The sequence below is a fragment of the Trichomonas vaginalis genome, chromosome I (assembly GCF_026262505.1).
Source record: "Trichomonas vaginalis G3 chromosome I, whole genome shotgun sequence".
Taxonomy (NCBI): domain Eukaryota; phylum Parabasalia; order Trichomonadida; family Trichomonadidae; genus Trichomonas; species Trichomonas vaginalis.
In genome coordinates this window covers 11856710-11869874 of record NC_067203.1, presented here as the reverse complement: position 1 = coordinate 11869874, position 13165 = coordinate 11856710, and the positions used below count along the sequence as shown (strand labels likewise).

At 33.9% G+C, this 13165-nt stretch overlaps 1 protein-coding gene across 1 annotated transcript, besides 1 other annotated feature; it reads right to left on the bottom strand.

Annotated features, from left to right (window-relative positions):
• Positions 1–1952: 1952 nt before the first annotated feature.
• Positions 1953–2252, bottom strand: TVAGG3_0971300 (uncharacterized protein; the record flags this gene model as incomplete). The annotated part of the gene is made up of 1 exon (XM_051253691.1): positions 1953–2252. One exon carries the CDS (start codon positions 2250–2252, stop codon positions 1953–1955), a length of 300 nt encoding a protein of 99 aa, XP_051079265.1.
• Positions 2253–4688: 2436 nt separating this feature from the next.
• Positions 4689–13165: part of a mobile genetic element that runs on past the window's edge.

The following is a 13165-nucleotide window of genomic DNA, read 5'->3' as shown; positions in this document are numbered from 1 at the left end:
TTCTGGGAGACATTGCCTGTGCATGTCTCCCAGAATGGCATACTGTTCCGCATTCATAACTTGAATGAGGAACTTTGACCGACAGAGTGCATTGTGCACTCTTGTTGGTCTGCATGTGTCATTCCGGGAGACATTGCTGTGCATGTCTCCCAGAATGGCATACTGTTCCGCATTCATAACTTGAATGAGGAACTTTGACCGACAAGAGTGCATTGTGCACTCTTGTTGGTCTGCATGTGTCATTCCGGGAGACATTGCCTGTGCATGTCTCCCAGAACGAGACAATTTATTGCAATCAGAATACGATTGCAAAACTTTGACCGACAAGAGTGCATTGTGCACTCTTGTTTGTCATCCACTATGATACTTAGAGAAAATACTTTACTTACATTATTTAAAATATTAATTTCCCTATTTAATATTTATTTATTATTTTTTGTGCTTATATTCCCTATGGCATGTACTGAACTATTTTATAGACTCTACGCAGCTATTTCCACATATAAACATTTGACAATAACACATATATACTCTCTTCATATTCTAGTCTCATGACATATTATTGCAAAAGCTATATTTATACAGCATACCTCATAAAGTCTCATTATATCCCTATCTAAGCGTTCAAAACCTATTTTCCCCACGTAATCTGATTCTTCAGGCTCCGCTGATTCGATTTCTGCTGTCAGATCGTGAAAATATGAATCACATAACAAGATAAACACAAGTTACCCAACTTGATATTTTCCGTAAAAAAACTCTTTAAGTTCAAACAACATCATTTTAGAAAAATTCAATTTTTTCCAAAAGTGTGTGAATTCAAAAAGTCACAATATATCTAGTTATTACCCAGTATTAATTTTTTAATTTAGTTTTTGAGATATTCATTATATAATACGTATTATTCAGAAAATTAAATACATTTGTAAGGGAAAACGGAATTAATAACAAATATATGAATATCGTGGAAGAGTCAATTTGAAGAAAACATTATTATTTTGGATTTGTTTTATCTTGTTATGTGATTCATATTTTCACGATCTGACAGCAGAAATCGAATCAGCGGAGCCTGAAGAATCAGATTACGTGGGAAAATAGGTTTTGAACGCTTAGATAGGGATATAATGAGACTTTATGAGGTATGCTGTATAAATATAGCTTTTGCAATAATATGTCATGAGACTAGAATATGAAGAGAGTATATATGTGTTTATTGTCAAATGTTTATATGTGGAAATAGCTCGTAGAGTCTATAAAATAGTTCAGTACATGCCATAGGGAATATAAAGCACAAAAAATAATAAATAAATATTAAATAGGGAAATTAATATTTTAAATAATGTAAGTAAAGTATTTTCTCTAAGTATCATAGTGGATGACAAACAAGAGTGCACAATGCACTCTTGTCGGTCAAAGTTTTGCAATCGTATTCTGATTGCAATAAATTGTCTCGTTCTGGGAGACATGCACAGGCAATGTCTCCCGGAATGACACATGCAGACCAACAAGAGTGCACAATGCACTCTTGTCGGTCAAAGTTCCTCATTCAAGTTATGAATGCGGAACAGTATGCCATTCTGGGAGACATGCACAGGCAATGTCTCCCGGAATGACACATGCAGACCAACAAGAGTGCACAATGCACTCTTGTCGGTCAAAGTTCCTCATTCAAGTTATGAATGCGGAACAGTATGCCATTCTGGGAGACATGCACAGGCAATGTCTCCCGGAATGACACATGCAGACCAACAAGAGTGCACAATGCACTCTTGTCGGTCAAAGTTCCTCATTCAAGTTATGAATGCGGAACAGTATGCCATTCTGGGAGACATGCACAGGCAATGTCTCCCGGAATGACACATGCAGACCAACAAGAGTGAACAATCCGCTTTCTCCTTTGAAATCCAACATTCTAATCACATCTACATTAATAAATTGTTATAAAATACTAATCAAAGATCCAATACAATTCTACTATCTTTATCCTTGATGAGAGAGGAGCTATCTTGATCAAGAGAGAAAACCTTGAATGAAGAGGGAAGATCTTGATCAAGAGAGGAAGCACTTTGTATGAAGAGACAATTTGTGAGAAGATAGAGAAGCACCTTGATGAAGAAGGAAGACTTGATCAAGAGAGGAAGCATCTTGATCAAGAGAGGAGCTGCATGATGAGTGACGGAAGCACTTTGAAGCATTGATGAGAAGATTTGAAGAAGATCTGATAGGAGATCCTTTGTGAAGAGAGGAAGCATCTTGATCAAGAGGAGGAAGCATCATTGATCAAGAGAGGAAGATTAAGGGGAACATTGATAAGAGAGAAGCACTTTGTTGAAAGAGGAGAAGTCACTTGATTCAAGAGAGGAAGAAACTCAACTTTTGTTAAGAGAGAAGCATTCTTGATAAGAGAGAGAAGCAATTTGATGAAGAGAGGAAGCACCTTTGATCAAGAGAGGAATGATCAAGATCGGAAGCATAGATAAAGAAGGAACATTAAAAAACCCGAATAGAACATTGTTTGATGAAGAGAGACAGCACCTTTGTTGAAGAGAGGAACACCTTGTGAAGAAGGAAGCATCTTGATCAAGAGAGAAGCACTTTGTGAAGAAGGAAGCACTTTGATGAAGAAGGAAGCACCTTATGAAGAAATTTGCAAGAGGGAAGGCAATCTTGATACCAAGATAGGACCTGACATAGAGGAATCACTTTGTTGAAGAGAGGAAGCACCTTGATCAAGAGAGAGAAGCACTTTGATGAAGAATGAAGCACTTTGTTGAAGAGAGAAGCACCTTGATGAAGAGAGGAAGCAGTCTTGATCCGAAGAGAGGAAGACTGTTGTTGAAGAGAGAGAGCACTTGATAAAGAAGGACGATCAAGCAGCTTAGAAGAGCAGGCTCTTGAATCACGGAGGAGAGCTGCCTGATGATGAGAGCATCTTGATCAAGAGAGGAAGTTACTTTGAAGAAGAGAGGGAATCACTTTGTTAAGAGAGGAAGCATTCTTGATCAAGAGAGGAAAGCATCTGATCAAGAGAGGGAAAGCACCGTTGAATGAAGAGGAAGCCGCATGATGAAATGCATGATGAGTGAGACAGTCTACTTGATGAAGAGAGAATCGTAAGGAACCGAAACACCTGTTAAAAATAATATAAATTTATTTTTGTAAATTTTCCAAAAGCCTTAGTACCAATGTAATATAAATGCCTCCAAAAATACCATCCCTCCTTCCAAAAGCGTAGAACCGATAACATTTAGCAAAATATAAATTTATTTTGTAAATTTTCCAAAAGCTTAGTACCAATATAATATAAATGCACTAAAAACCCAATGCCATCAGCATGTATTCAAAAAATGCAATTCATACAAATTTGATTGCATTTTTTGAGATGGAAGTGTACTGAATTCACAATTGTAATCCACGAATACACTCCATCTCATTGATAAGAGGCTAATGTTTTTCTCATTAATAAGGCGCTGTTGGCCTCTATCCATAGCCCGAAGTGATATTAACGTACGTTAACGTACAAAGTAAAAACATTTTTTCTTTTTAAGTCATTTAGTAATTAATAAATATGCACTCATAGTAAAACATTAAAATTTATAAGAACGTTATGAAGAAATTGAGAACTTATGATTTTTATTTAAGAAAATGATTAAATAATATATAAATAACCAATATAAACAACATTTTAGATTCCTCTGAAAAGGATCTCAAATTGGTCTATGACCCCTTGAATGGTTCGCCGGTTATTCAAGGTACGGTAAATTAAGTTTTTCGAAAATCAAATGCCAATTCAATTTTTGAAGAAAACCGATCAACTATTGATAACAATGTTTACCGTACCTTGAATAACCGGCGAACCATTCAATTGGTCATAGACCAATTTGAGATACCCTTTCAGAGAATCTAAAATGTTGTTTATATGGTTATTTATAATATTATTTAATCATTTTTCTTAATAAAAATCATAAGTTCTCAATTTTTGCTCATAACGATTCTTATAAATTTTAATGTTTTACTATGAGTGCTAAAATATATTAATTACTAAATGATTTTAAAAAGAATAAAAACATGTTTTTACTTTGTACGTTAACATAGTTAATATGCACTTCGGCTATGGATAGAGGCCAACAGCGCCTTATTAATGAGAAAAAATTAGCCCTCTTATCAATGATATGGAAGTGTATTCGTGGATTACAATTGAGAATTCCAGATACACTTCCATCTCAAAAATGACAATCAATATTATGTATGAATTGCATTTTTTGAATACATGCTATTGGCAGTTGGGTTTTAGTGCATTTATATTATATTGGTACTAAGCTTTTGGAAAAATTACAAAATAAAATTTAATATTTTGTAAATGTTATCGGTCTTTACGCTTTTGGAAGGAGGGATGGTATTTTTGGAGCATTATATTACATTGGTACTAAGGCTTTGGAAAATTTACAAAATAAATTTAATATTTTGTAAATGTTATCGGTTCTTACGCTTCCTCTCTTCATCAAGATGCTTCCTCACTCCATCATGCATCCATCATGCAGCTTCTCTCTTCATCAAGGTGCTTCCTCTCTGATCAGATGCTTCTCTCTTGATCAAGATGCTTCCTTCTTGATCAAGATGCTTCCTCTCTCAACAAAGTGATCCTCTCTTTCTCAAAGTACTTCCTCTCTCTTGATCAAGATGCTTTCCTCAGTTAGTATACATAAGTCGTGTACGGAGGCACTTGCGTTCCTCCATACGCAATACTTGTGAATTTGACACTTTACAAAACCGTAACGTATATTTTACAACACAAACACAAACACCAACTTAACCTTAAATATTTAAAAGCGCCAACCACTTCACCTCACTACTGTAAAAAATAAACGTTCTCACTTACAAAAGTATTGCAACTCTTCCCATTGCTGTGCTTCACACAATGTTCATATTCTCAGTATCGCTGCTGTCGCTCCAATCGTCAGAGTCAAAGTCACTGTCAAATAAATTTAAGTTAAGTTTTTGACAAAGCAAATGAAACACGCTTACCGTTTGTATCGTATGCTTGTATAAACTTTCCTTCTTCATTCCTTCATTAAACGCTCAAACTAACTTTACCCTTTCTCCCTCGTATCTGATAGAATGTATTTTCACGAGGAACGAAGAACAAATTCTTAAACTCATGACCGTTGTAGTTGGTTATCTCAATAGTTTTCGTCATTTACATCAAAATAAAAATAAAAATGAATTTAAAAAATAATATATCACCACCTCACACTATGAAAACATAGCGCAAAAATAAATTTAGGTGAAGTGGTGAGATGTCACCTGTTTTTTTCACCTCTTTTTCTCACCTCTTGATATTTCATGAAAACAATTTATTTTTAAAACAATATATTTTTACACATATATAAAATGCTAATAAAGAATATGGTGAGCCAAAAGTGGCTCGACCTCAAACCAAACATTTTATGAGCTTACAAAGGGTGTTATGAAAGAATTCAGCAAATACATCCTGACCTCAATTTAGTTGCAAAATTCAGTAAAATAAATTTAGGTGAAGAGGTGGAGATGTACACCAATTTTTCTCACCTCTGAATTTTCCCAGATAGAAAAAATTAAAGTTAGTTTTATTTTTATTTATTTTTATTTTGTATAAAAATATGATTTCAACAATCGGCACAACAACAATACAAGCCGCGAACGGGGACTCTGTCCACAACTACAAGCACCAAACTCGTTAGTCATGAATCCACGTCAATGTTGGTAGAAATGAAAACTTCATTCCTCTTCATATACTTTCGAAACAAAAATCCAGAAAATAAAGCAAGAACTTTTAACAATAATTTAGATGTAGTGCAGAAAGATGAAACAAATGAACAGTATCTTTAAAAAATGCAAAATTATTGACCATTCTAAACCCTAAAAAAAACTCACTATTCCTGAATTTGACGAAATTGAAGTAAACAAACTGACTCAGTAGAAATAAAGAAGTTCATACGTAAAAAATTATGAATCCTTGGTTTTCATTGCAACCATAAAGTTATGGACAAAGTTGCGACATGGTATATAAAAACATTTCTGACATATATAAATCTGAAGAATTTAAGACTACCGAAAACTTTTGTTTCTTAGTTGCAAATTGTTTGGCGTAAATAAAGATAAAGATAAAAAGTATGGAATGAACAGATAAGACCCGCTATGTTTGAGATGAAAGAAAACCATTGACGCTTAGTTGTTTAGCAGTAAGGTTTCAAGACATATAACGCAAAGTTGAACCCAACATGTTCTAAATGTAAAGCAGCAATAAGGAAATATAACTACTCCGTCAAAGAGATAGAAAGAATGAGAAACGACTATGCAGACTTAAAGAAAGAAGCAGAAAAGCCAGCAGAAAATAAATGAACATGTTAGAATTTCTGAACAAAAACTATCCAACAGCAGAAGATTTCCTTCTATCTGACGTCAAGAAGAAGTATAAAGAAACCTTCGTATTGTTAAAACTTTTGACATACTGACAAAGAAATAGAAGCTACGAAATTGTTTAGGAATTTCAAATATACATCGTACAATTCATTGTAAAACGTTTATAAAATAACAGGTGAAAAAACAGGTGAAAAAACAGGTGACATCTCACCTCTTCACCTAAACATTATTTTTGGTCAAAGCTTGCCACGAGAGAAAAGATTCCTCATTCGCTAAGGATTCCAAAATGAAAAAATCATTGATTTCGGCTGAAAAAAAAAGGCAAAACCCTTCTTCCACGGAACAAAGAAATAAAAAAAATAAAGAAGAAATAAAGTAAATTTTTATTTATTCCCGTGGAAGATAGAGCATTTTTATGACACTTTTTATTCACGACAAACAAGACAAATAAAGAAAATAAGAAAATACGGCCCTGTCGCGGTTCGAACCACAAGACCCTGACCCCTCCATAACACACTCTTAGACCACTGTGCTACGTAGCCGTCGACATAAGATTTTATAATTGCATATTTGACGTAATTTATTTCCATCTGCTTCCCACTGCATAAGATATTCATACGTGTTGTTAAGCATTCATTAAACTTCTTTTCTATTGCATCTAACCTTGCGTTATTTTTTTCAATAACTTGCTGTATTCTTCATCATCTCCACAGCAGTGTTTGGGTCTCACGTTTAAAATATTCATTGTTAACCAATTTTTTATCTTATAAATTTATTAGTGTTGATTTCATTCGTAATGATAACGGTCATTCTCTTCATACGTAAGTGAAGACAAAATGCGTCGACTTCAATCTTAAAGCTTAAAGAACTTTCAACACAGTTTTGAGGGTCTGTCAGTGCGTCATGAGATAGTATTCGAAGTCAGTTCAATAATCTTTTTAAAGTCATTCATACAGGATAAAATTTAATGTTGTGAAGAAATAGTGTTAACACAGAAAAATAAAGTTAGTTTTTTATTTTATTTATTTTTTTATCCTGTATAAAAGACAGATATGTTCAACATTAGAGAACACAACAACTGCTATCGTTCATGAAGCCATAATGAAGAATACGAATACATACAGTATAACAAACAGTAGACGTCTCATTCGTTCAGTCAAAGATGAAATGTCAAATGCAAAGTATAATGAACGCTCTCGTTCTACAAAGCAAGCATATCATTGGTTTAAAACCAACAGGCAAAAGAACTTTTAGAAGAATTTCCTCATATGATTGCTTCCCTGGAAAACCGAGGAAGAGATTCCGTACGAAAAATCGCAATAATTTGGCACCTGTTTGAAAGGTTATTATGTTCATAGACTTAGTAAATGCAGTTGCAATGTGGGCTTCCCCGTCGTTATGCTTGTTATATTTTCATGATGTTAAATGAACTATATAAAGCAGAACGTGGAGAGATGGAAAAGAAACTTCAAGCAAAAGATGAAGTCATTGAATCCAAAGACAAAAGCATACAGAAAAGAATACCGCGTTCAGTTACCAAAAGAAAGGAAAGAGTTTAAAGTATGATATATACTGAAGAGTTGGAGAAAGAAGAAATAAAGAATATGTTATTGCATTTAGTCAAGAAAAAACAACAAGAGCTTTTATGACCTTGCTAAGATTTACAAATCTTACAGAAACTGGTTCTACTGTGAAAACTTACCGATTTCAAATGACACCGAATGAGCAAATAAAGGATTGTCAAAAAATACTCTTCCTCAAACACACTATAGCATCAAAGGTTGCACAATACTACTTACATCAAAGAAACTTAACATTACTGAAGGAAAAAATAACAGAGTATTTCGACAACTTCAAAGAGGAAGAATGAAGTCACGACAACATTAACGAAGAAGTCACGACAACATTAACGAAGAGAGAATGAGGTGAAAAAACAGGTGCACATCTCACCGTCTTCACCAAATATATTTTTGCTTAAATAGCTTCAGGGTCAATTTCTTCAACCATTTCACTTCCTTCGTCAATTGTCAATAGAAGCTTCTTCAACCTTTGGTAAGAACTTTTGTTAAAACATCTTTGTTCGTTATTGTTTTCAGAGATGAAAGAAATAAATTCACATCTTAATTTCACCCCTTCTTAATCTTTCTGTCGAAAAGATTTAAAGCAATACTGAAGAAGTCAATGTTGGAGTTCTTTTATAATAGTATAATGAGTATCTTGACATTCACGAAGAAACCCTTTTGTTTCAAAACTACTGCTCTCTTGTGAAGTATAACGTTTGCGTCAATGACAATAGCTAATGGTCTGACATACTGACAGACTTAGATTCTTTCACAAACTTCTTGTAAAGATAACATTAACGTTTGCAGAAACCATTGAACTCATTTCTTGATGGCAGTAGCGAGACAATTGTATGAAAAGAACTTGCAATCTTGCATGTGTTTCATTAAAAATAAAAATATTAAATTATTTTGAAAAATAACTTAAAAAAATCTAATCATAATTTTTCAAAAATATTTTTTTTATTTCCTACTAAAGATGTATCGGAAGTGTCTAAGTTAGAACACTTCGAAATAAAACAACTTCTTACAGAAGCTAATATAGATGTTGCAAAGCATTACACAACAAACAAAAAGGCACTCGCTGACTTCATTTAAAGACTATAATGTGTAATAAGTTATGAAGAATCATGAGTTCATAAAGCCGCAACGCGGCGAGGACGAAGTCCATGCAAGAGCATTTCCTTTAAAAGACGTTGCTAATTGACTTATATCATAGAACGTTCAATACTCATGAAGTAAGAAGAGAAATGTTTGAACATAACAATGCAAACGTTGGTGAAACAAGAAGAGCTGTACCACATGAAGTAAGAAGAGAAATGTTTGACATAACAAATTGCAAACGTTGGTGAAACAAGAAGAAGAGACGACACACTGAAACAACAGAGAAGAGAGATGTTTAAGAGCGCTATAGAACAAGTTTCGCAAAGCTAAAGATGTCATTCGTTCCATTGACGACAAACACCAAAAGAAGGTAGAGATGGTTAAAGAAAGATGAAGAAAATAGGAAGAGGAATGTGAAGTCAGGCAATAGATTCATTGACTTTAACACGAAGCTTTAGATACCAAACAGAACTACTTACACAAACATTTTGTAAGGTTTCATGAGACTCTAGAGAAAATTAAAATAAACTCCCAACAGAGAATGGATGGTATGTTATAAACTTGGTGGAAAGTATGAATGTTCTACGTAAACCTCAATAATATGAACATTACTACATCAGCTCTTGAAGGAAACTTTATATCAGAGAATAAAGCAAATGCGCAGGTATTGTTGAAATGCACTATGAACTTCTTCTGACAAACAAAAAGAATCTTACCGAAATAAAGATGTATGATTTAACAGAAATATGAAGGCTTAACGATGTCAGATGTAAAGAAAGGCAAACCAAAAAGAGACCATATAGAGATGAAAGCCACACTGACAAATGACCAGAAGCCATTTTTGGAGCTCTTAAGCAAACAGGAAACCCAGCAACTTATAGAAAGCTTTGGAAAGATAATGAGTGAAAGAATTTTATAAGAAGAGAAGCGGGCAGTTCTGGAAGTATCTTTGTACATTACCTCTATAAATCTTGAACGCTACAAATCTTCAATGAACTGAACAAAAGAACTGCAACACTTATGACAGAAGATACCTGCTTCGTTTATGCTTGCATTCAGGCTGAGTAAATGAAGAAACTATTGACCACATGAGAGAAGTCATTGTTTAAGACTTTCCTCAAAGTAAAGTACAAGAAATTTCTGACGCAACAGGTACATCTTTAATGTTACCATTGGTTATTCAATGACTCAAGACATAATGAAATAAAGAGATACATACCAAAAGAGTGAAACTGTTGAGAACTATTGGACTTTACTTCTTGTTGAAGACCACTACATGCTAAATGAAAGATTACCAATGACAACATATTTCATTCGAAACTATATAGAAATCTTGAAGGATGTGGTGAGATGAAAATGAAAAACAGATGAAAATATATACAAAGGAGAGAAATAAATATTTAGTTCGCATGGATAGAACCAACACCGTTATGGGATGTTATGAAAACATTGTGGGAGTGCAAATATTTGAACCTATTTCTTTATGAGATACTTACACATATACGACTGACTTATATAACAGAGAACCTTGCACCATTTAAAGATTTGACATAGCTGCTCCAAAGTATTGTTACAACTGAAGAAGAAAAGCAGAGTCAAAAGAAGTAAATAAAGCTAAATGTAAGTTCATACCTGAGCACGTTTCTTTGCTGACTTTGAGTGTAGTACGGATGGCTTTCATAAATGCTTTAACATCTGTTATGACAGTGAGATGGTGTTTCAGTTAGTGAAAGTTATTTGGGGTCAAAACTGTGCAACAGAATTTTGGAAAAGACTTCTGACAAGATTATATATATTTCCATAACCTCAGTTATGACATAAACTTCATCTTAAAGACATAGACAGAAGTGAAAGGAACTCCCATCATTAAAGGTTCACGAACAATGCAAATAACTGGTTTATATAAAGGAAGGGCAATTATTATAAAAGACTCTACAGTGTTATAAATAAGAACTTAAATATTCCTGCTATGTTAACTTACAAACAGGACCCGAAAGAAGTATTTCCATATAACTACTACAGCAGTGTTTTGTTAGCAAATGACAACAGAACTGGTGTCATTTCTGAAGCATGTAAGTTTATCCATGATGCAGATACATTTATGAAGAACATAGATTCCATCAAAGGTTTCAGAATAGATAAGAACCACTTCGACTTAGAAAAATATAGCACGTTTTACTGCAAACAGATGTACAGAATTTTAAGAGAAGGTTTTTGTAAAGTTTCCGCAATGACTTATTGAAAGAGTTTGATTTAAACGTTTTATGACATACTTAGTATTTTCCTATTGCTAACAATGTTTGAGAACAGAGTATACTTCCCGAATGGAAATCTTTATGACCTCTCAAATAAACCAAGAGAATTTATTTCGAGATGCGCATTCAAGTGTAAGATGTATGTTGTCAGATAACATGAAACAAAGAGCAAAATAGAAACTCATTGCTGACTTCGACACTGTTTCATATATCCTCAGCTATACAAGACTTATAACTTTAGAAGGTAATTTCCAAAAGTATTGAAGGAAGAAATGTTAAGCAAGAATATCTCTTGAACATTTATTCGATGATGACCAAAAGGAACCCATTGGTGAAAAGTTTATATGTCTGGCTTCTTTGTTCCATAAGATAACAGAGATTGGTATACCCAGACACTTTTCATTTAATAGTTTGCACCCTGAAACTAAATCCAGAACTTAAACGTTCCAAGAAGTTCAAAACACTTGCTGTCTCATGTATGTTGACCCATATAACATTACAAGACTCATAAAAATATCAAGGTGTCAAATGTGAAGTGTTGGCAAGGATACTATTACGATGGAAACAGAGATATTGAGAATAAGATGAAGTAAAGAAGTTGTTTGAGTTAAGGTTAAAGTATAAAAAAGAAGGAAACCCATTACAAGAATTATAAAACTCATTCTGAACAGCATTTATGGCAAAACATATCTATCTCCTATTGAGTCAAAATAAACCATAGTAAATGACAAAGATGTATAAGATATGCTATAAGAAATTACAACCATATAGTGAAGTTCGAAGGTTTGGATGTTCAGATAAACTATTTTCAAGCTAAAAAAAGCATTTGCAGACACTTTAAACTTCTGTCCACTTGGTGTTAATATTCTGTCTATGTCAAAACGTATTATGAATGAAGTATTCTGTACTGCAGAGGACATGGGACTTCAAATCTTTTACCAGGATACCGACAGTAATGCAATTATATAATGAAGACATCAAAGCTTGCAGCAGAGTTTAAGAAGAATATTGGTCGCGAACTTATAGGAAAGAACCTTGGTCAATTTCATAGCGACTTTGCAGAAATAACACCTGGAAACAAGTTTAGCTTATAAAAGTATTTTCTGTGGAAAGAAGACCACAATAGACTTACTCCACTAACGTTTAAATGAAGTTTGCATTTCACGCAGAATGAAAGGCGTGAAGCAAGATGTTATTGCTTTAACCGCTAATGAAATGTTCTCTGAAGCTATACAATTCTATTACAATGAAGAAAAGAACATTCACATACCTGTTGGAACATATGACAAAGACTCTGAGTTCAGTTTAATGAAATTTACAAAGCACTTTATGATGGTCAAAGAGATGCATTCGACTATGTAAGTCATGTCAACCTGCTTTGCTGAAAAGTTCAACTTTTCAATAACGACTAAAACAAGCTTTAATTCGTAAGTTAAAGTTCTGAGGTCATGGGCTTCGCCCTTGCGCTAGCGGCTTATTTTTATCAAACATGAGGTCATGAATGAGGTCATGAATGAGTTCATTCGTGATAAAAATAAAGCTAGCGTAGATTTTACAATACTGCGATGGTAGAGTTAAAGAGTTGTGCTTCAATTAGAGACAGTCTCTTCCCATGCTGAGGCAAGAACACTGGACATTTTATGGTCATAGATGGAGAACATGTGTCTATCCAAAACTCACGATTGAAGCCAGTTAATTATTGTATTATGGTTAGAAGTGGTGAAGTTCTTGTATGAACCAATGAATCATTCAACGCCTTTGCTATATTAGAGTAAAGTATTGCTTGCTTTCCTATCCCAAAATGCCAGGTGTTACAATCTTTGAAAATTCATTTTTCCTCGAAAG